This window comes from Ornithodoros turicata, chromosome 1 (assembly GCF_037126465.1).
Source record: "Ornithodoros turicata isolate Travis chromosome 1, ASM3712646v1, whole genome shotgun sequence".
Classification (NCBI taxonomy): domain Eukaryota; kingdom Metazoa; phylum Arthropoda; class Arachnida; order Ixodida; family Argasidae; genus Ornithodoros; species Ornithodoros turicata.
The window spans coordinates 163,019,646-163,044,203 of record NC_088201.1 but is presented as its reverse complement, the minus strand read 5'-3'; the positions used below and the strand labels follow the sequence as shown (position 1 = coordinate 163,044,203).

The 24,558-nt window shown below is 46.4% G+C and overlaps 1 protein-coding gene across 1 annotated transcript; it reads right to left on the bottom strand.

Annotated features, from left to right (window-relative positions):
- Positions 1-645: 645 nt before the first annotated feature.
- LOC135372297 (uncharacterized) lies at positions 646-24,047 on the bottom strand. Its single transcript, XM_064605942.1, has 3 exons — positions 23,965-24,047; positions 2,648-3,052; positions 646-930 (listed from the first exon to the last, which is right to left on the bottom strand). The coding sequence occupies exons 1-3, from the start codon at positions 24,005-24,007 to the stop codon at positions 725-727; spliced, it is 654 nt and encodes a 217-aa protein (XP_064462012.1). The 5' UTR covers positions 24,008-24,047; the 3' UTR covers positions 646-724.
- Positions 24,048-24,558: the final 511 nt, after the last annotated feature.

Below are 24,558 nucleotides of genomic sequence, written 5' to 3'. Positions count from 1 at the left end.
TCTTTTCATTTTTTGTATTTCTTTTTTGCAATTTAAATCATATCTTGAGGGAGGGATGTCGTGGACATTGGAGCGGTCTGCCTGCCTAGATTGACGGCAGTTGCTCGGGGAAGGGATGAAAGAAGGTGCTGTCGTTTGAAAAACAGAAACAAATGCATAAAAAAAGTAACAAAGAGATCTTGTATCATTTTTTGTGGCAACCCCTAATTTTCTGGCATATTAGACCTCCAACCGGTTCCGAACCTGTTTACAGCCTCTGAACCGGTTAATAGAACCGATATATGTGAACTCCGAAACTGAACCGGAACCGAACCTTTATGGCCGAACCCGAAAAAAAAACGAAAAAAATGTTTCGGTTTGACGCTCTGGCCAGAACACTTACCACTTTCTCTGTGTTAGTAGCTAAAGAATGCTTAGCATTAAAAAAAAAAAATCCCTCAGTAACATAATCGTTACGTTTCTAAAATGCAACATTTCAAATACTGCACCAACATTGAAATAGAAACATCGCGGTAACATTATATTTGAGCATGAAACGCTGCCGCAACGTCTGAACATTTGATCATCAAACGGCCTCATAGCAATTGGTGTCATTAATGCGCGTGGACATCAGGGGAAGGTCCAAAAATTTCATTTTAGAATGGACATTGTGTCCCATCCCTCCATCAAGACATGGGCGCTCGATTTTACTGAAAATACAACACCCTTTCCGGATCGATCCCTTTCAAGCAATAGGCATGAGCACACTTTGTAATGCTTCCTCCAGGGTCTTCCGGAATTTTCGAAACAGTACAGAAGTGAGCTTGCTTTGCACTCTTCCTCTCAGTGTCTGCCTCACGTTGTCTGTCTGGGCGAAGTCGCTGAACCCTGTATCTTTGAGCTTCAGGTTCACCTTTGGAATCCTAAAGTTATTCAGCACTGGTGTGCCATCTGAAACAGCACAGTTTAGAACAATTATGAAATTAAAACACTCTCAGAAAAGATGGGACTCGACATAGAAGGTGCTTACGGCAGAGTTATCATCTCTGCCAGATTTTGATGCTCGAGTCTGTCAAAGGGACGAGTAACGTAGAGTGCTGGACAACAGCTTACGGAACACGCCCCGGCACATGCCTTCCTCAGAGTGACGCGCTATAGCAGCACATAGCACAGTACTGACTTGCAAACAGGTAACTGGGTTACCTAGGGACGTGTCCGTATGTCCGTACGGTCCCATTCGCTGCTAGCCCGTCACTCTGAGGAAGGCATGTGCCAGGGCGTGTTCCACAAACTTTTGTCCAGCCCCGTGCATGTGTGTAGGGTGCCCCTAACTGCGGTCTGTATTTTGTAGAGTAGGTAGTTAAGTTGACCAACTTGTGACCGTACGCGCAACCTTCTAGGACGTTGTCCACAAACAAGTTTGTGCAATGGCAAGTGAAAGCGGAAGGAGTATTGATGATGGAACGGCTTGCCGAAGTTAACTACGCTGAGGCGCGCAACGTGACGACTATTGCGGATGGAATATCGTGCGTCCTGGGCCCACTTCACGGGGAACTGTACCGACATGTCTTTAGACGTCGGAGGAAAACCCACGGAAAACACCCAGTACAGGAACCAGAACGACATCACGCCACATCAAGTGAGACTGAAGAATTTTTGCGCGATGACTCGCGTGCCTGAGGCTGGTAATGCCCCTTATAAAATTATAGCAAAAGCCACATCCTAGGTGCAGCCTGCGCGCAAAGGAGTGCAAAGAGGCTTGTGCAAAGCAGCTGCGCAATGTGTGCATTGTTCCACTCTCAGTGTAGTGGCCTGATCTCCACTCAAAGGGGCTTGAAGTGGGTCGTGGGACAGTCCCTGTCCCATTTCATTCCATAGGGCAAGTTAGTCCCACTTTTTCTTGGCTGCAAAAAAGTTTCTCAGCGTTGGGCTTTGTTTTTTTTACTATAAAAAGGCACCAGTAAAGCAATGGGAGTCTTCCTGATGATGTGGAGTGGCACACTTTCTCGTGTCCAGCAAAGAGTAAGGATTGATGTAAACGCCACTGGAGCAACACCTCCTAGGTAGACAAAGCCTGCTTACTCGTCGACGTGGCGCAACACCTAAGAGTCAGCTAATCAGGGCGAGCCCTATCACCATCACCATCACCACCAGCAGCTAATCAGGATCGCTTTTTCAACGGCGATAGCCAATCACGAACGCGCTTCCGGCGGTGGTAGCCATGGAGACGAACAGCCGTCTTTCTGCGACCACTGACTGAATGTCCGCGCGTGCTAAGTGGGAAATCTTCAAAAATAAAGCGCAAAACGGTCCCATATCTTTCTCAAGACTGATTTTCTGGAAAGCGTGTTCCACTTCTTGTCTACAAGTTCCAAGTTAATAATTTAATAATTTGCAAGTTCTTGTATTCGTAGAACGGCGACACGCAGTACACACGCATTTTGACTTTTTATGTCAACGTAGCGAAGGGGGGAGGGGAGGAATTAAGCAGGCCTTCTATATCTAGGTGGCGTTGGCTGGAGGCTCTCCGGCAGCAGAGCTGATCTTTAAAAAGTATCGTTTATGTAACATACGAGCACAGTTAGTCGTAGGCATCGGACGGTCGTATCTGTTTCAGAGATGGATTTCTGGATACCACCGTCCCATTAATGGGTCCTCCAACACTTACCTTCTTTGCTAATGACTTGTACGACAGCGTAAGTGTTCAGCACAATCAACTCCACGGAAATATTCTGCATCTTCCCGTCCTTTCCGGGAGCTCTGTAAGACCCGTTGTAGGTGACGGTGACGCCGTCTAAAGTCAGCTCGCACTTCAGAGTGACTCTCTCAGCTAGCAGCCTTGGACGTGTGCAGTGTCCATGTCGGCGAACCTTGGAGGCCAACCCGATAAGTCGTCCACCAGAGAATTCAACTGTGGTTCTGTGGGTGGGGATGTAATAGTTGACAACGTCAAAACGAATATCGGCAAGCGGGAGAGGATCTTGGGAGGCGTTTCTCACAAGGTCAGGAAGGAAAGCCTCCAGAACGATGTCCAGAAACAAGTTGGAGTCTTCGGTACTGCCGGCAGATACTCCTAATAACCGAAATATATTATGTTAACCTTTGCAACACAACCAGACATTTTTTTACATAATTTGAAGCATTTATTGGCTGACGAACCAAGAGAAGTTAATAAGCATCAGGACAAACGCAAAAAAAAGTTATATGCAGCGGAATCAATAGCGTAAGGTAGTAATAGACGCCGCAGCATATATAATATTGTGTCCAGTCGTCTAGCGTCCACGAGCCGTTCTCATTCTCATCTTCGTGGTATCGACGCGGAAGTTTACCGCATGCACCGCTCTGGGTCTCAGGATGAGTGTGATGTGACGGCCCGTGGACGACGGCGACGCGTCTGTGCTGCCGCGCGCTATTGCGCCTGGCAGCCAGTTCTACCGGCTCCGTCCTAGATGTGCGTGAGGCCACGCACATCTGCCCGTTGAGACATTCCATCACCGCCGGTCAGGACTGAGGTAGAGGAACATCACCTTCTCTACATTTGGAAACATTTGGTGCCAAAAGGAGGTACATGTACACTTAATAGAAGTGTCTGGAGGTGCTGACAATATATCTTCTCAACTATTCAGTTAAATGATTGTTGTGCATCAGTTCAACAGGCAGATAGTTCCAAAGCTTAGCACCGTAACAAACAATTAATCGTGTACCATATATGCTTTTTGGTCCATATAGCTTAAAATAACGAAAAGTGCCACTCCTAGTAAAATTATTACACTGTTGAAAGAGTGAGCTATCAAATGGTAGATTTTTTGTGACAATTGAGATTATAAGTAGGATACAACAACGCACGAACAATATCAGGGAAGGGTAGCTCATTCAATAGGCCACCGGTAATTTCGTGCGGAAATGACGTCGGTGTCCTCGCTTCCGTGACGAGCGCCTCGCAGGTTACGATAGGCAAGGCGCTTTGTGATCGCTGCGTGTTTAAAATTGGTTTCCCATGCGCTTCTGTGGCAGTATGGGTGGCTGTTGTGCTGTTGTGAAGGGCTGACTATTCCTTTCAGGACTACAAGGCCAGGTATTCGCACAGCGACGGTAATGCTGCGTTCATCTCCTACGTATGAATGTATCGAAGAAAATGAAATCCAGACCATCAAAAACCAATTTTTGAGATTTCGATTTTAAAAATCGGTTTGTCAGCTGCAGCTGAAAATCGCTGCTTACACTCCTGACGCTCGCTTGAAATTTGCTTGTTGTAGCCGTTACACTCAATGTTACATTACGTGCGTGCTTACCGTCGTTAAATTCGCTTATGTACACACACATAAAAACACAGACTATTAGACACAGACTTTCCGCTTTCTAAAGATGTTTTAGAGCCAGGCACATGCACATCCAGCACTGATAGTGTGCGTCATCTGCTAGCGTAAACACGGAAGTCGACCCTTTTCCCATTATTCTTAGAAAGTAGCGGTCGAGTTGGCGAGTTGGTCAGAAATTGGCGGAAGAGTTCGACAGAGGATGACCGGTGACTCGAAAAACTTGAACTTGAAACTCGAACTCGAGTCTCAGTGATTTTTCCGTAGTTTATAGACATTGCAAGTAGGAGGGATACGTACTGCTCCACGCTGCAACACAATAAATTAGATGTGACTGAATCAGTGAAAAACACAGCTGTCGTAAAATATATAGAGGAAAACATCGCCGGGCGAGGAACATTGCATGGCATGATCGCGATATCTTTTTACAAATGTATCGATGTGCGGCTTCAAAGATAAAGACGGATCGAGAGTTACACCTAAATACTTGATTTCTTATGTCTGTTTAAAAATATGACCGTTAAATGTGAACGCTGCGTCGCTCATAGGTGGTTTGTCACAAACAACACATTTTGTTTGTTTTGGTCATATTCACCGACAGGTGTTTAACTGTAAACCAAAGTGCGAGTTTTTGAGTTTCACTACACATTATGTGCGCTGCCTCTGAAGGACTTTCTGAACCAATAAATAAACAAGTGGCATCGACATACATGTATGTTGCTATTTTATCAGAAACCAGTGGGAGATCGTTAACGTAAAGTGAAAACAGTATTGGACCTAATACAGATACCTGAGGCACGCTAATACTTAACGAAAACTTCAGAGAAGGCACACCGTCAACACTTGTGTCAAAAATCGTGACGTCAACAAAACTTGGGAAAAACGCTAGCTATCTCCAGGGACACCACAGCAAAACAATTTTTTTGCAGCAATACACCATAGCCAACTTTATAGAACGCTTTTGATAGGTCGAGAAAAAGTCTGATGGAGACGTGAGGTTTATCTAAAGTTAGATTAGTTTTATCAGCAACAGACAGAACGGCGGACGCTGTCGACCAACCGGCTCGGAAACCGTGCTGGGCGCTACTGATAACATTATATTTCTGTAAGAATTATGAAAGTTGGTCGCAAATTATTTAATAATAATAATTGGGTGTTTACGTCGCGAGACAACTGAGATCCGCAAATTATTCTTAATAAGCTATTTATTACACTAAGCACTGATATCGCTCTATAGTTTTCTACGTTATGCATGTCACCTGCATTAAAAATAGAGACCACACGCGCAACTTCCTTTTGATCAGGGTACAGCCCTGCAGAGCAAGTATGGTTGAAAATGTGATGCGAGGGCACAACCATGATATCAATGCCGGATTTGATTACACGAATTGAGGTGGCATCTGGTCCAGGGGCTAAATTGTTGCTTATTTTATTAGCCGTTGAAACAACATATTGGATAGAAATTGGAGCCATCAAAATAATTTGGTAAATGTGTCTTAGTAAACCTGTAGGGATCGACAGAACATCCATCTGCGAAAGGAGAAGCAAGATTTGGAACAAATGAGGTGAAGTATCTTGTGAAGTTGTCGCATATGTGTTTAGTTGATGCCTTGACCGCAGGCAGTGTATTTTTCTGCTTGTTAGATTTAACAACATAATTTATGACATCCCACAACAAAAAGCAAAAGAAGATTAGAATAGTAGTTATGTTTCAACTGGCCTGTAAGTTTCGTCGCCTGGTTACGAAAACATCGAAAATTCGCCTCAAAGATAATACTGAAGGACGACGCTTGCGCCTTCTACACGAATACGTTTTCAATCGCAACCAGTCTAGTAGTTGTTTATTCATCCGTGGCCAAAGGGGCTGGTCGTATTGTCGACGAAAGGTGATATAAATTGAACTGCGAATAGACTTCTGAATAATTTCAATAGAACTGTCGTATTCACGATTGACCTCTCGATCCTAAACATGGGCCCTATCGATCGAGTTTAGAAGAAAGCGGAGAGTTGAGTAAATAACTCTGGTTACAACATCGCTTACAGTAGCGGAGACACCGATTCGTCCTACGTGGACAGCAGAATGACATTGATGATCACTACTAATAGGAAAGTCCAAAACACGGCAGGTAGGTGCGGTATTCTCTCGTGTAAGAACATGATCAATGATCGATGAAGAATTCCTAGAAGTTCTTGTTGGTGTTTTTATCATATCGCACAACCCAAAATGTTCCAGGAGGGAGGTATAATCACGGTTCGCAGACTTCATTAGATCTATATTAAAATCGCCCACGTTCATGAATTCATCACGGAATTCATGCGCGAAAGGACATCCTCAAAGTATTCCACAAACAGCAGGCTTTGAAGTTGTACAACAAAGCCGTGCAATCTGAGAATGAGCAGCATAAGGGAACAAGGAAAGCAAAAGCCTGGGCCAGTTTACTGCTGTGTTCTAAGGTCCACAAAAAACGCAGCAAAAAAAAAAATCATAAGATTTTCATGCAACGTAGAACCCTTTATGAAAATGAAATTTGCCTGTCTAGTGACATCTTTTGGACATTCTTTGGTTTCTTTGACTTTTCTTTTGAATGTGATTTCCTATAGACAATGGTACAAACAATTGCTATAGACGGCCTTTGTTTTTTTTTTTTCCTGAAAGTCTAAAGTGGTCGCGCCAAAGTAAATCTATTGACTGCCTTTTGACTTCCCGTTTCTTGATTTTCAAAATACCAGTCAATAGGTAGTCCAAAGACCAATTATGAAGACCAAAGACCACACTTCAGCATACAGTTCCAATGTTTCAAACCAGAACTTTCCGAAAGGCTAAAGAAAAAGCTATTGAGTGCAACAATCGATTACAACTCCGACTGGGTGCCACCTTCGAAAGCAGCGATTTGATCTGTTCATTTGGCTCATACGAATGTTATGGAAGCAATGCACAACTTGTTTCACATGCAGCCGAAGATGTCTTGTCCGGGATGCTGTGCCAACCTTATCTGCGGCAGGAGATTGCAGGGGCAAGACTAGGCAGCAGATAAAGGTAAGACGCGTAATGTTAGATAAGTCAGTCATGCTGTGCCATCACATAGAAAAGAAAAATATGACCTGTCAGTTAATGCTTCATCCTTTAGAGATCAGGCCCCAGCGGGTGTATTCTCAGTACAGATTTGGAATTGACTTATTTGTTAAATGATTTCGCAGGCATTCTGGCACCACCGAAAAGCTTGCACTCCACGTCTCAACTATCATAGTCGGGGTTTCAAGCTGAGGGCTGTCACCAGTGCCAACCAGAGGCCCCTTCAAAGTTCATCTGTTTTTGTTGACGGAACAGTGACGCTTGGTACTGAGACGTTTCATTTTCTCATGAATCAAGTGCATTGCATCACTTGTGCTTGACTTCTTTTATTCGTGTACCCTTGCTGTTGCTCGCTAGCTTAGAGCAACCATGCCTGAGGTGTTTGTGTTCTTACTCCAGCGCTTTCAGAGTACATTTAAGCAGTATCATCGCATCTTATTCACGGCAGCACGTCTTGTGTGTTTTGAGTAAGGTATGAATTAAAATGTTGGCTCAGCTGTTGTATTTTGGTCACAAATAAGGTGTTCTTCCAGAGCGCTCAAAGGCAGTTCAAGCAGTTTCATGCGTGCAACAGCACATACCTTTTCTCAGTTTTGAGTAAGGTAAATTGAAATCTTCCAGTTGATGTGTTTCGGTCATAAATTATGTTTTTCGTGTCGTTTTTGGATTACATTCAAACAGCATCATGTGTGCAACAGTACATTCTTTTTCTCAGGTGAAGTAAGGTAAATCTGCCCGCTGTTATGTTCTGGCAATGCAGCAGAAGCTTGTGTTGCATTCAAGTGGTATCATGTATACAAAAACTTGTTTTATGCATTTCTGTAGCTGCTGTACTAATATTACGAGCACAGAGACATTCCTGCAGAACATATCGAAGCATCTTGTGTGCTATTGTTGATATGATCTGCAGCAGTATATTGATAATGTTAATTACTCAATGACTTTAGCAAACATTTACATTCTTACTTCCAGGTAAACCTGTCACGCAGGTGCCCTACCCTTTGGTATGGTTAGTTCAAGATTGTACTGAAGCAATCAACCTGGAGCATCATTTTTCAATAGGCAGTGGCATTACTATCACAACACACTACACACTGCATGTCTAAGGTGCGTGTACAATGCATCAAACCTATTCTCAAGTATAGGCGAGCTGGTACGCAATTACAACATGAAACAACTGACACAGAGGTCGTAAAGCCATGCCTTTTCCTCCGCGCTTCGGGTTTCATGTTGTTATCCTCAGTTGCAGCTCATTTCGCCTGTGCTGTGCAGCATCAGCAGAAGCACATATTGTTTTGGACACATGACACGGGACATAAATAGCAGAGTTACTCGTTACTGTAACTAAGTTCCTTTTTTTGGTAACTTGTAACGTAACTCGGTACTTTTGCGCCGTGGTAACTTTTGCGCAGTTTGAAAAACTGGAGAAGACTGTCATTAGAACGGGGGACATGTTCTACGGTGAAATTTTTTACAGTGTGTGCTGTACCATGTAATGCACTCCAGGCCCACCACAGTATGGTAACGCTCTGAATACTGATTTGCTCAAAAAAGGAATGGGTACGTTTCTTGTACTAACTTCACCTTATGCAATGTAGTAGAAAAATGTTTTGAGCCAATGGGGAGGAGGACATCATTCTGGAGGGACATCATTCTAGAGTCTCGTTGACCTACAATGTGTCATGTGTGAAGGTAATTTTGAAGAGTGTAGGTGGTACAAGACTGTGTTCCCACATTCTTGGCAGTGTTGACTAATAACCATAATAAAGTAGAGAGTACATTTGTTGCTTGATATATTGGTGTCACGGCAAAGTATGTAGAGATACATCTGTCTCAACATGCAGGTGCCAAAACTGCTTTTTTGTGTCTAAAATATGACAAATAGTTGTCTGTTCAACACAACTAATCATGTGCCGGCCTCCATGACATGTCTGTGACATTCCAAAGTGATTAACATGTCCCATAGATGTGTGCAATGCTGAAGATGACTGTGTACCTTCTATGGATTTTGTTTCAAGAAAAGTACAGTGTGATTTGCTAACAGCGCCTGGTTGTACCTTCATAATTTTACATAAAAATATGTAAAGTTCCCGGAAGGAAACATCATGAAGGTCCATAGCGAAAAACCCTGAGACGAGGTGGAGGAAGGGACATACACAATGTCTCAGCATAGTGTGTGTATGTCCCTTCTTGTATCTCCTCTTCAGGTCTCGCCATCATGGACACTATCATCAGCTCGCTTACTGCTGAACCGTTCTTTCAACGATAATGATTTGGATGGCAGCCAACATGCTGTCAATAAAAAGAATAATGGAAGGAGCTCAATATGATCCTTAGGCTGTGTGTGGTCATTGCCTTCTGACAAACGGTGACTTGGAATTTCAGGACAGTGCCTGCAGTGGTAGTATTCTTGTGTTCTCACTCTTGACGCCCATTGTGTGTCATCGGTCACATGTAATCTGGTAACATGCACATAGCTAAAACAAAGTATATTTGTATTTCTTTGAATACAGTTGGTGCAGCACATTGTTTTTTACATGTTCTTTGGAAAATATAAATAAAAAAAAATCTCTACTCTGCAAGTCTCCTGTCAGCTCAACAGAGCAGCTTCGAATTTCACTAGAAGCCGCGTGTGAAACCTAGAGCAAACTAGTGTTGAAGGTCCATATAGGTCATAGATAGATACTATTATTATTATTAGATCATAAGTCAGGCTTAGGCCCTGGTTGGTAGCAACGCAATTGAACCTTATTAAAAACTGGTGCAGGAGGTGGCCAACATAACTAAATACACCAACTGACTCTCACAAATTTTGTGGTATTATACTTTTGAAACAACATTAATACGCCGCAGTGGTCTTTTCTCCTTTGTTCCTTTTAACCTAGAAATATTAGGTCTTCGGCATCACCAGCCTTAGTTGCTCAGCATGCAGTTATTTACGTTGAGCGCTGCAGTTTCATTTTTGTTTCTCTGGACAAGCAAGCTCGGGCTTCCCCCTTTTGATAAGCGTCTTTCATGTTTGACAGGGCATTTGTGGACAAGGAAAACATTTGGACTCTGTGTATTTTGCCACGAAGTGTACCGTAAAAGGCAGAGGACAGCATCAACCATTTCCACCAAGGTTATTAAATTTGTGATAAAGTACATATACGGTTTGTCACTGACTAATTTGGTGGCAAAGTTACTGGAGTAGCAGTTGTGCAATTTAAACACATGTTAAAAAAATTCGGGTATGGGAAGTGCTGCCTAATTGAATATATGGAGTACACAATATAATAAATGGTGGGTTTACATCGCGAGACAACTGAGTGTGGAATACACAGCACAGCGACAGCGTAATGTTCCTTGTTCTGGCAATGTTAGCATGGTTCAAGAGGTGGGAAATGCTGCACTACCCTTAATTGCATCTGTTCGGCCCAGCAAACAGGATACATATACCCTGATTTGAAGACACTATGCCTAACTCAAAAGCACTATGAGATCGACCCGTACGTGTTTATTTGCGAAACTATTATGAATGAAATATGGCCTGTGTGGTATAGAGCAATGCGCACACTCAAGTAAACATGCAAAAAATACGTATAAGGGCTCTCGATCTACATCCCGCGATGCGCTCAACGAGATAAACAACACACTACAAAACTTCATCCAACACTTTTTGTGCGGGGCAACTCTAATGACCACTTTCATATAACCGACGAATGGTTGAACGAATGCAGTTCGAATCTTTGTTTGTTTGATTATTCAAATTCAAATTCAAAATACAAGTGCAAGTAAAAAACAGACACCACAATAGGGATTCCATAGCATAGCTAGTTAAGAACACCCATTATATGTGGTGTGCTAAGAATCGGCAATTAAAGAACGAAACATAGAAGATTCAGGTGCCCTGATATCAACCGAGATACAACGATGTGGAAACAATATAACGTCTCAAGTCTTTAACTTAATATTTGGGTGTTTACGTCGTGAGACAACTGAGATCCAAGTATTTAACAAAAAATCTACTATTTTTGAGCTCAATTGGCAGTTGATTCCAAATCCTAGGACCAAAAGACGCAATTAATCTCGTACCGTATACATTATTTGGACGAAATAGCGTATATTGATGCAATACCACACTTCTATTGTTTCCAGTGGAAACACGGAACATATCATTTTGGAATGGTGTTTCCCTAGTTATGACTGAATGGATTAAAAGAGCGCATCGTTCACGCACAAGGTCCGGAAGTGGCACAGTGTTAAGCTGAGAGAAGAGCCCAGCAGAGTGTGTCCGAAGGTCAGAATAAGTTATTATTCTCAAGACCCGCTTGTGTAATTTGAATAAACAATCAAGGTAGGTCACCCAGGTGTTGCTCCAGGTCGTAATACAGTATAGTAAATGGGACTGGAAAAGGGCAAAATATAACTGTCTCAGGATATACAAGGGAAAGCACTGTCTTGCCAAGAACAGCGCATGGCAGGACTTTCTCAATTTTCAAGCCACACTGTCGATTTGTAACCTCCACGACAAAGTACAATCCAGGATAACACCGAGATAACTTATGTGGTCAGGTCACTCGATCTTCTGACCAGAGATGTGGTCAGAATGGTCACGATACATTCCTACGTCGTTCATTGCGGTCACGCCATGATGCTGCACAATATATGTATCTCGTGTAACAAGCCTGCCAAACGCACGATATGCACACGGGCATAAATACGGTCGTCTTTCTTTGAAGACCAGTCCTCTGCAAGTATATGCTCAAACGACCACCAAGTCTCACGTTGTTGCAGGGCTTATACAAGAAGAAGCGCAACGAAGACGTGGATAAACATACCCCCCCCCCCCCCTGACAAAGGCAGATCGGCGAGCACTCCTGAAAGGCCGTACTTCATATTTTTTTGCGCTGCATTATAAAAAAGGAAAAGCTCGCGTTTCCGCATCCATTAATTATATTATTATCCCCTTAATTACAATTATGGTGTCTTTCTTCCTTTCTTTCTTCAATATTGTCATTTTTAGCGTGTATCTTTCCTGCTCCATTCCTCGTTCTTGGTGACAGTGAATCACGGCGGGCAACATTGTTTGCTTTCAAATCCAAGCCGCGCCATTCCTTCCTCGCCTGTTCTTTGCCATGTTTACTTGATAGCGTCGTGGCGCCATTTACAGGTTCTCTGGTAAGTTAGTTTTTTTTTTAGCGTTTCAAGTGGATTTTTGTTTGTGTGAAGTGGCAGGATGTGGGCATGCTGGACGTCTATCTGATCGAAAACCTCCAGCACTTTGATGAGAGTTTACGGATACTGCAAAGCGTAGATGATTTTTGAGGACAGAAATTCGTCGTCAAGTGGATTTCCGACAAGGTGCATTGACGCTTATATTGTTGCTACATGTGAGTCTTCTAATGTTTTATTTATTTCAACATATAAAAGTATAAAAACTTGTGGAAAACCCGGTGTTTCCACAACCTCGGGGCGTCAGTCCGTCCGTTCCGTCGCCAAGGAAGACACAGCAAACGAAAAGGTTCAAACAACAAACAAGGTTTATTCCATACCTTTCTCACAGCAAGCAAGGCAGCCACAACTTAAGGAGCCAAACCCAAAAAAGAGAGGCCGTGGTTTTCGTGCCTATCCCTTATATAGCCCTTTTACGTCCCCTACTTCTGGGACGCATGACCCGATTCCGCTTATCCGGTGTTTTACACACGTGCCGCTCAGTGACGCCCACACTCCCCCCTCCCTAAATCCATCTACACAGGAGTCTCAAACGTCTGGCATGTCAAGGACCACGTCATCCGGGATGGCTGGAGGACCTTGCGGGCCCCGTAGGAGGTCTGGACGGTGCCGCTGTAGCACGGCCACTGCTGCTGCCACGTCGGATCCTGTGGATCGAGCTTCTCGGAGGGCTTCCACTTTTGCGCGGTGGAGGGGGCCTCGACGATGGGCGGAGCGGTGCAGCTCTGGCACCCCGCAGACTGGGCACAGAAGGCGCCTTTCGTCTTCGGTCAGGGCGATGGGTGGGTCGGCTGGATGCCGATCTTCCAGTGTGAGCCCCCTGAAGGGTGGGGGCACTTGGCTGGGGTCCATTCCGCGCAGCGGCCTGGGTTGACTGGACCACCGGGTCCTGGAGGCCCAGGAGACTGGTCTGTTCAGCGCCACCACCGTCCAGGTGGCGATGGAGGTAGCCCTTGAGTGAGGCGGTTGTGGGCCGCGGGAGTCCTGTCGTCTCTCCCGTTGCACTTGCGAGGTGTGCTGCTGTCGGTCCGGGGGAGGTGCGTGGCTTCTGGGGTTTCTCGTTCTTGGAGACATTGTCTAAAAAAAGGGATAAATAAGAACCATCAGGTGGAAGCACCTAACGTCGAGAGCCTGACAAGGCCTTCGTGCGTATGTCGTGAAAGAAACGGTAGTCACACGATCAAGAGACTGTACACTAAGTCTCAAGCACTAGGTTTAGCGATGGAGATAGTGACAGCTACATGCGCCGCCTGCGGGGACGCAAACTGTAGCGCCTGGAAGGTCCGGGAACGGGATCCTGGTCCAGGTCTTGAGGAGGAAGCTGACCGTCTGCTTCTTCACTCTCGGGGTCTCGGAGGTGGTAAGTCTTCAGGTCCGAGATATGTACTGGCCCAGTTTCTTCGCCCGTGTCATAACGACGAAGCCTGTAAGTGAGGCCGGAGGAGCACGCACTTACCTCGAAGGGGCCATCCCACCTATCTGCGAGTGAAGCTGCAAAGCCTCGTGACGCATCACTTAGCGGGTGAGTCCGTCGAAGGACGAGGTCACCGACGCTGTAGGTGAGGTTCCGACGTCCACGGTTGTACTGGCGAGCCTGGTCCAACCTTGCGACGTCCAGGTTCTCCCGAGCCGTCCGGGCTGCATCGTCCAGTCGACTCCGGAGGTCCTCAGCAAACCTTGAATAAGGAGGCCGGGTAGCACCATCCCGGAGGCCCAGAGCATTCTCCACTGGAAAAGGGGCCTCTCGTCCCAAGTTCAGGAACGCCGGGGTGAAGCCTATAGATCTGTTTACTGTTGTCCGTGTAGCGAACGCCAGTTCAGCCAGGCGAAGATCCCAATCACGGTGGTGCTGACTAGTAAAAGCAACCAACATCATTTTCAGGTTCCGATTAACACGTTCGGTAATGTTAGCCTGAGGGTGATATGGGGAAGTCTTCTTGTGCCGAATGCCTAAGACAGCGCAAGAATCTGAGAACACCTTACTTGTAAAGTAGGTAGCGTTATCTGTGATGAGCTGAGCAGGAAACCCGAACCGGCAAAAGGTGTCGAGTAGTCTTTCCCACACTCTCTGGGAAGTCAGCGTCCTGAGAGGAAACAGCTCAACCCATTTCGTGAAATGATCAGTAACCACAAACAAATACTGGTTACCTCTAGGACTACGGGGAAATGGTCCCATCACATCACAAGCAACTATCTGCCAGGGCCTATTACTCTGAATAGGCTGTAAGCGCCCAGGGGGTAAACCACCACGAGGTTTTGCTCTCTGGCATACGGGACAAGTACGAACATACTTTGTTACATCCTGCCTCATTCCTGGCCATGTCGCAACACGACATAACTTTTCATAAGTTTTCCTGCCACTGCTGTGACCTGCCAAGGCCGAATCATGAAAGTAACGTATGAAAGACTTACGCAACTTCCGTGGCACCACGACTCTGAATGGGGATGAGCCGTCATCGTCATCCGCCTGGGGTATGTATCTGAACAGGATGCCATCCTCGCCCAGCAGATAGGAGTCGTGCCGTCCGTCAGTCGTTCCGGTGCCTGCCGAGTCCTGCTCAGCTAACCATTGAGACACCCGCTGACAAAGGCCGTCCGCTCTCTGAGCGTCTAGGAGCTGCTCTCTGCTCACGACCGTGCCCCAAGACGAAGATACGTCTCGTGCCACTTGTGCTGCTGCCAGGAGCTGGGAAGGCGCCTCGGTGCCTTCCTCTCCCCCCTCCGGTAGAGGCGCACGGGAAAGCGCGTCTGCTACCACGTTCGTCGAGCCCCGCCTGTACTCCACGTTGAAGGAGTAGCCTTGTAGCGTCAGGGCCCACCTGGCAAGACGTCCAGATGGGTTGTGGAGCCGCTGCAGCCAGGAAAGTGCCTGGTGGTCAGTCTGGACGGTGAAAGTGGTGCCGTCCAGGTACAGATCAAACTTCCTGAGAGCGAAGATGATCGCCAAGCATTCTTTTTCCGTGACGGAGTAATTCCGTTCTGCCGGATTCAGCGTGCGACTTGCAAAAGCCACTGGACAGAGAATAGCGTCATGTTCCTGCAAGAGAACTGCGCCAACCCCATAATCGCTAGCATCTGTTTGCACTACAAACGGTTTGTTCAGGTCAGGCAAATATAGCCTGGCCGTATTAGCGATCGCGTGAGAAAGAGCTCGAAATGATCGTTCGTGCTCCTCTCCCCACTGCCAGGGTGTATCGTTGCGCAACAACCGGTTAAGCGGCTGCGCTAACTCAGCGCAATTAGGAATGAATTGTCTGTAGAAACCAACCATACCCAAGAAACGCTGCAAGGCTTTTACGTTACCGGGAACCGGATACTCCATGATCGCCTTTAGCTTGTCATCGCTAGGACTGATGGTTCCTTCGTCCACCATGAAGCCGAGAAGGCTGATCCTAGGCGATGCCAGCTGCACCTTGCGGGGGTTTATGGTTAGCCCCGCCTGCTTCATCCTTGCAAGGACGATTGAGAGGTGTTCCAAGTGTTCCTGAAAGTTTCTGGAAAACACTACGACATCATCCATGTACGCCATCGCGAAGTTATACTTCGCATCTCCCAATACGGTATCCATTACCCGTTGGAAACTGGCGGGAGAGTTAGACAGACCGAAAGGCATCCGTACAAACTCAAACAAACCCCTATGACAGGTAAAGGCTGTTTTCGGGACATCCTCCGGGGCAACTTGGATTTGCAAAAACCCTCTACTACAATCAAGCGTTGAAAACACTGTAGCGTTGCCCAGGGAATACATAATAGACTCGATGGACGGAAAGGGGTAAGAGTCCCTTATAGTTACTGCGTTAAGTCGACGGTAGTCGACGCATAACCTAGCCGTACCATCACGTTTCGGAGCCAGGACGACAGGAAACGCCCAAGGGCTCTGGGACCTTTGAACTGCACCGGTTTGGAGCATTTCATCAAGAGCAGCGTCTAACAAAGCACGCTTATGCACACTCAATGGTCTCGGATTACAACGCCAGGGCCTAGCGTTACCCGTGTCTATGCTATGCTGTAACACAGACGACTTACCGGGTTTTTCCGTGAAGACACCGTCAAACTGCCGCAGTACTTGTTTAAGCTGACGGCGCTCCTCCTCGGGACCATGGAATGACCCCAAGACAGTCGGGAGCGGGGACGGTTCGACGGACGTTGCTGCAGCTTGCTTAGCTGAACTGCTGTCCTGTGGCACGGCGAAAGGAAAAAATCCTGACGATCCGTGGTAGACGTATCCTCCATTGGGCAGGTCCAGCACAAATTTCTGCCGGATGATGAAGTCCCTGCCCAGGATAACGGGCACTGCCAGGCCAGGAAGGTGGACGAAGCGCTGCTTTCGTCGTCTCCCATCAAAGCGAAGCCAGAGCACAACTGCAGTTTGTGCGGGAATCACGTCGTTGGAAGCAAGGCGTAGAGTGACATCTGTGGATTGCAATTCCACATTCCGTGATGCGCAGTGCTCGTAAACACAATCGCCGATAAGGGAGACTGTAGCTCCCGTGTCGATAAGGGCGATGTAATCTCTCCCCAAAATTCGAACAGCGATGTTTGGTTCCTTGTCCTCGATGTTATCTCGGACAGAAAAAGCAAAAGGAGCTAAAGCGTCTCCTTTTATCTTGCTGCTTGCAAAGCCAGCTTCTGAATTATCAGGGTCACGGATTGTAACCGTTCGTACGCTCTTTCGGCAGATAGCCGACGTCGCTGAGCGATTGTTTACCGGCGTCGGCTGCGACCGTTTCCCGTTGGCACATTACGGGTGTTTGGTCTTTGCTGCGGACAGTCCCGACGAAAGTGGTCCGGGCTGCCGCACGTCCAACAGCCGGCTGGCATTCTGTGTTGCTGCCGCGGAGCATGCCGTTGCTCCTGCGGCCTCCTTGGGGTTTCGCCAGCTAAATAGCCGGGTTGCCCATGATTATGGGACAGGACGGGTCTGCCAAGGCTCGTTCCTGCGGGGATCGCCCTCTGTTCATAACGGAAGGGATCGGGTGCTCGGCGTGATGGCTCCGCATAATAATTGCGGTTCGGCTCATCCAGTCCCACTGCAGGTGGGCGCTCAACCGAGGCTGCTCCCGCTGACCACGCACAGCGCGGTTCTAACGCCAATTCAGGCGGCGGCGGGGGCCGATAGTCGAGTTCCGCTAAGAGGTCTCCTTCAATTGAGCGAGCCTCTTGCGCCAGCGCCTCAAGGCTATTAAAGCGATGGGCTCGAAGATAGGGCCGGTAGCGAGGATGACACTGACGGATAGCCCGCGTCACACGCTGCTCTTCTGTAGCAGTAGGTTCTGCTCTGCTATACAGGTCTTGCAAGGCCCGAACGAATTCTGCTAAGGTCTCATCTGGATGCTGAGTACGCTTATGCAGCTCCTCCAGGATACGATATTCGTAATCCGGTGGAAGAAATTCGCTCTTAAACCGCTTCTGAAAGTCCTGAACGGACGTAAACCTCGACTGCAGCCGAAGCCAGCGAGCGGCGTCTCCGATCAAAGCAACCTGCAGGATGCGTTGTATCAGGACTTCATCTGAGATTCCCATACCAGTCTGATAGGCTGTAAGGTCATCCAAGAAGTCTGCGACCGACTTTTTATCGGTGTACCCTGAGAAGGTAGGGACCGGTAAATTCAGTCGCAGGGGCGCTTGTGCCTGCGGCGGTGAAACCGACCCGGCATCAAGGCGTTGTGCCACCAACGAACATAACTCCGTCATGCGTGACAAGAGTTCTGTCGTTATAGCGGAGTCCAACTGCGGCACTGCAGGCACTGCAGATACCGTAATTGACGTACCTTGGGACGGAGGCACTGCATGTGCTCCTTTGCCCCCGGCTGGTCCTTTCGGCTCCGAAGGCGTCTCGGTGCCGGAAACCAACCCTTCCTCCGTACGGGACTCCTGCAGCACCGTGCCCTTCCATCCGTTCCGGAGGTCGTATCGGCCTCGCGGCGGCGAATGCTCCATCGACTCCGGGGCTCGGGCACCGAGTGGGAGCTGCGAAGCACTCGAAAACAACTGAAACACACTCGAACAAACAAAACGCTAGCTCAGAAAAGAAAAAGTGACACCCCGGAAAAAGAACACAAACAAACCGGCGGGTCCTGACTGAAAGAAAAGAAAAAAACGTACCAAAGGAAAAATTAACAACGCGTGCTGCGTCCTCCCCGCTGTCGAACGGACGAACTGTGACCCCAAACGTTGGGCGCCAGTTGTGGAAAACCCGGTGTTTCCACAACCTCGGGGCGTCAGTCCGTCCGTTCCGTCGCCAAGGAAGACACAGCAAACGAAAAGGTTCAAACAACAAACAAGGTTTATTCCATACCTTTCTCACAGCAAGCAAGGCAGCCACAACTTAAGGAGCCAAACCCAAAAAAGAGAGGCCGTGGTTTTCGTGCCTATCCCTTATATAGCCCTTTTACGCCCCCTACTTCTGGGACGCATGACCCGATTCCGCTTATCCGGTGTTTTACACACGTGCCGCTCAGTGACGCCCACAAACTATAAGATAAAAAAAGTATTTGTAGCTGCTGCATGTAGGGAGCTGCAGTGCATGTGGTTCTGAGTTTGCGCTCAGCTCAACTTTTTATTTTCCGAGCGTGTACAAACGATTTCAATCGCGTACTTAATGGTTGACACCGGCCGTATTTTTAGAGAGGACGCATAATACAGTTGGAGGACTTGTTTATTCCACTATTTGTCACAATGATGGAGTAGCATAACTGGTGCATAATTAATTTATGGAAGTGTTTGTAAGTGTCAAGTATTTAGCACTGTAATGGTCACCTTTGTCCCCATATGGGGGTAGGGACAGACTTGAATATACTCAGGGATTCTATTCTATGTTTTCAAACAAATTGTGAAAATTGTGCTTTCCTTGTAGGAACACGGTGAAGGTGGACAAGCACCAGGCTACGGGAGACCAAAGAAAGCCTCGCGTCAATGCTTGCGAAAATGCAGTGACTCAATACAGTACACCTGTTCACATGTTATTTTACGTTCCTGACCCTCAATACTTCACAGCGAATTGAATTAAATTTGTGACCAAGTCAACCAGAGACAACGTAGTATGTGCATGGGGGAGGAAGTAGTCACAAGAAAAGTAAATGACTTTCAATAGCTGTTCAAAGCAAAGCACGCTGACTTTCAAAATGAAGTCTAAAGGAAGTCCAGAGCAGAAATGTCCTTTGAAATGTTTTGGAGAAATGTCAAAAGGAAGTCTGTCGCAAGTGACAATTAGTTGTCCAAAGCAGTTCCAAAGAATTTTTCATATAAAATCTGTAGAATTCCAGTATAATCTCTATTGACTCTTTTGACATATTTCTACAGAAATGGAATAGAATTTCTATAGCATGAACAAATATTTTGTCATAAGGACTATCTGTGGGGCTGTATAGTAAATGAATGTCATGAGCATTCTAGATTATACATTTATTTGGTTTCGTTATTATGTGCTGCAGATTCGACAGATATACAGGGAGTTTAACGAAAATTTCCCGGCTGAATAATTAAAAAACTGTAATTATATCGGGAAATTTATTTGTCTGTTAGCATCCTTTATGCGTCGGCCACAAATTGACCACTCAGCTTTTGGGTTTCATGCGCTCGTTAATTGAATAAATTTCCAGCTTTATGTTGCTTCGCTGGGCTTTCGCGACCGAGCCGTAGCCATGGGAACTCCGAGAAAGTGCCAAAACCGTAAAAAAAATGCATCGACTTTCAATTATCTTTGGAGTAATTAACTAGTTTCGGTTTACAAATTTCTTGCGCGGAGCAGTGCAAGGATGCGCTCTTTCGCCCAACTTCCTTGCGCTCAAATTCCTGTTCATCCGCTTGCATTGGTCGCGGGGGTGCCACAAGATAAGGAACAGCCACGAGCGAGAGTTTGATATGGCTTCTGGTTGTCTACCGAATTCGTAATCAGGATCGCAGTCGTGTCATTGGAAGGGCAAGATTGTGCGCGTTTATCGCCATAATGACAAGCACTTGTCAGTCGCGATAAAACTATTTATCGCGGGACAAAAGTGGGTTGCTGTTAACGTGAGAAGCATTGTCGTTGAATGATACCTTGTGCACAATTTGTGGGGAAATAGCATGGAAATACATGGATTAGACTTTATAGTGTGACTTACTTCGCCCCCTTTCCTCCTTCCGCGGAACCCAAGAGCCCCCAAGGAGGAAGTTCTGAGTAAACTACTGAGCGAATGCATGGCCATTCTACCGAGGTGGGAAAGATACCTGCGACGTGAACGTTTGAGGCACTGCTTTGTCTCGCTTTAAAGAAGCTGTGTAGAAAGCGCTGAACCGTTAAAATTTATGCACCCATGACATTGTCGAAATATTTCATTATTTCTCCCTGGTTTTCTTTTAAATAATCAATCAGTCAATCAATCGAAATGTTTCACTCGTTCTTTCTTGGAAGCGTACGCGCGGTACTAGGAAACACCGCGAGTAATGGGCGGTGATAGGAGTACGAGATGCAGTAACTGAATCCGAATCATTCAAAATGTCTAAGCAAACCATATACATGTAGGATCCGCCGAGAGTGGTTCGTGCTTTGGATAACGCGACTTCTAACCGATAAAAATCTTTCAAGAGGTTTATGAATTAAGAGGGGAGTCCAAGTTGTGTAAAAGTCATTTACCGTGGAGTCCAAGTTGAAATTCCCCATTAGAACGATAGCAGTATCACGTTATCCCGCACTAGCTAGGTACGGATTGAACTGGACAATGCTCCGAATATGCACAGTGAGGTAATCGGAGGCAAAGCACTGTGTCCTTAGGAGCGGTGAGCCCGTATTTTAGAAGACTGCAATGAGAAGACACCTCATGTAGCCAATGGTAACCTAACCCGCACAGACCATCTAAATGTCCAAACATATGATCCAGATTTCTGTACTAAAGAAGTTTAGACTCCCATATTCGTAGCTTCGGAAACCATCATGGATATGTGACGGGTGGCCATAGTGCTGGCACCACTCATTACATAAATCGCTACTCCACCGACTGCGATACCGTCCCGATTAAACTGAGTGATCTATTTGAAACCGGAAATATCGTACCCATCACTTTCGGGAACTAAAGTGAACTTTCGTTCCCTTTAGGAATTGATTGACCTGTTGTTCCGGCCACCGCAATGCGTTACCTAAATGTTCTACATTGTGGGTTAAACGTGGAGCCCTAGCACTAGCAACCCATATTTTTCTACGGGAATTCCCAGACTGAACTGCGACTTTTAAGCAATGCGGTATCCGATGAGCAGTCAACAGAACTTCGCCGTATAACACACGCAATATCTGTTGCAGCGCGCGGCATCCATCGTTCTGGTAACGCAGAGTGAGCATAATGTTTAACCTACTGCTTTGGCGAGGTTGAACCAACCCCACCCCACCCTGTTTTTCTGAATCCGCCGCTGGTTAGACGCGGAACAATCGACCGGTCGCGTTGCTACAACGCTGTAGTAGCCGACATTATTGGGCCAATAAAGGTGCTTGAATGATCTAACGTCACAACATCCCAGAGGACGCCGGGAGATTTGACTGCTGATGAGCACAATCTGATAAACAAACTTTGCCAGAAAATGCGCGCTTTTTCAACACTGAGCCCTTGTGTATCGCTTGTGTGCTACCCCACATCACCCAACACGCATAATCTGACCTCTAAGAGGTCTGCGTGCGAATATCAGCACTTGAGGTGGAACACGTGAGGCATTTGGCCGCCCGTTTCGTTCATAACGACACTCTCTCTATTGTGAAGGAGTCTGGCTACGGAAGTCTGGGGGGGGGGGGGGGAAGGAAGACGAAACGACCTCTTTTCATTATCTCGAGGCTCTCAAGTAACAATTACTTTACGCGCTGGCTGACGCTGTAGCAGCTTCGTTAGAGTTGGGTGCTAGCACAATTTCTTATTCGGTCAGATGATCCCAGAGCACGACGGTAGAATCTGAACAAATCGGCTCTTATCTCTCAGTCACGAATACCACGATACGCCACATAGTTCGAGTTAAACCTGTCGATGGCACTACCCAAATAACCAAATGTGTTTCATTTTCGCATTTGGAATAATGGCTTTTTAGATAGTAGGTTCCCATTTTCATACAGCCAGGGGCTGATTAGAGGGAAGGGAGGGGGGCACCCCCCCCCCCATCTCCCATGAAACCAAGGCCGCTCTCGCCACATCAAAATGCAATGGTTTTCACGACCCATGTCGTCTGCACTTTATACACATTTGGTTCAGCGGCAAAATAGAGGTTCAATTGCTTCTGTGCAACAGAGAAATGTGTCATCTTCAGCATTTTTCTTTCAGTTTATTTGAAGTAACTTCAATTCCTTCAATTCAGCTTCGAAATTTGGCTAGTCAACCCCGCATCTTCTCGACACAAATGAAAAATCGATGTCAAACTGTCCATGGACATCGCTCGTAATGATGTAATGCAATCGTTTTTGTATGAAGTCCAAATGACATGATGTGTGAAACCCACTGTAGTGTGACTATTTCGCAATATGCTCGGGAACTTAGCGTTCTACCAGTCGATGTGCTCGGCGACTCACAAAGGCTTCTCCTTACTTTGCGAGCACTAACCGACCAGTGAGTGCTCTCGAGGCTGCTTCTTCAGGTTATGAAAATGGATTGTGCATATGCACGTAAATCGCATCTCTGCTGGCCTATGTTTTTGTGGGTTCCACGATTTCTTGAACCATTGTGAATGCGACGCACCTAACTGTCCGCACAAGACCTGTCACTAGTCGGCGCCCAAAGAACCGAGAACCGCAATCGCAGGACACAACACGAGAAGGTCATTTGCGGGGTACCGAATGTACGCTTAGCACTGCCACCAGGTAATAACACACAATTGAAGCGTCCATTCGAAAAGAGGGAACACCTAACAATAGGCACCATTCAATTTTATTTGGTTCATCCCTGCGGCTAATACCCTCTGCAGCCTGCTTATTCAGCCGTTTGGTCATAGCTGTACTTCTGTCGGGCTGGGGTGTCTAAACGAGCGAAAGTTTTGAAGGCACATGAAGGAGACATGCCACCACGCTGCTTTCATCGGCCTTTAGTTTCTAGTCGCATGCGCCATCTGTCCTAGTGACGCGGAACAAACAGTTTGTATTTTTAATTTAAATTTTCTCTTTTGTAACGTCATTTCTATATTTTCTCTTGTCTGCTAAGAGTTACGAAATGCAAATAAAAATATTCGCGCTGAAAGGCGTTACCAAGCAGTCCTGTTGCATAGTATACCCTTTTGCCTGTGGCTGCTGGTCCCGCCTGACATGAATTATGCGTATACGTGGTCAGGCCGAACATTGAGTGTCCCCCCCCCCCCCCCATACGGAAGTGTTAAATCAGCCCCTGCTAACAGCCAAAATAATATTCGAGCAGTATGATTTGTATGAAATGCACTAGCCTGTAAGGAGCAGCGCCGCGATGACCACTCGTATATAATCCATGAAAACCTTCCTTCCTGATGCAGTTATGATCCCTTCTAGCCGAAACCGCATTCATGAACGACATCGATAAAACAATAAAAATCATAGGCTGTGGGAACGATAAGGGTTGAATTGGCCCTCTGGAGATTACACTGTTTTCTGCGAACGAGGTCTGCGTTATCAGGAACAGAGGTATATCTGATTGCCGAGAGGGAAATATTTCACACCCTGACTGGCTAATTTAATGCTACATATATCTCGCAGACAATTGTCCCATTATTCCAATGTCCATTTCGTAAGCATATCGGTATCAAGGCGACAAATAAAAGATAACGAAATTCGTTGGAAGGTGTTTTAGCCTTTCATCGATTGATTACCACATAGAGGCGTACTCCACCGTGATTTCTTCAGTTGCTTGGGAAGTCTAGTACACGTGATGCATCCTGGTATTGTGCATTTACAGATGGCACTCAACGAGCTGCTGCATCGCTTCAGGAAAAATGTTTGGAGTACTGACCTTCGGTTCCGTCACATTGCCATCCACCACAAGTACACACTAAGAAAAAAGAAAT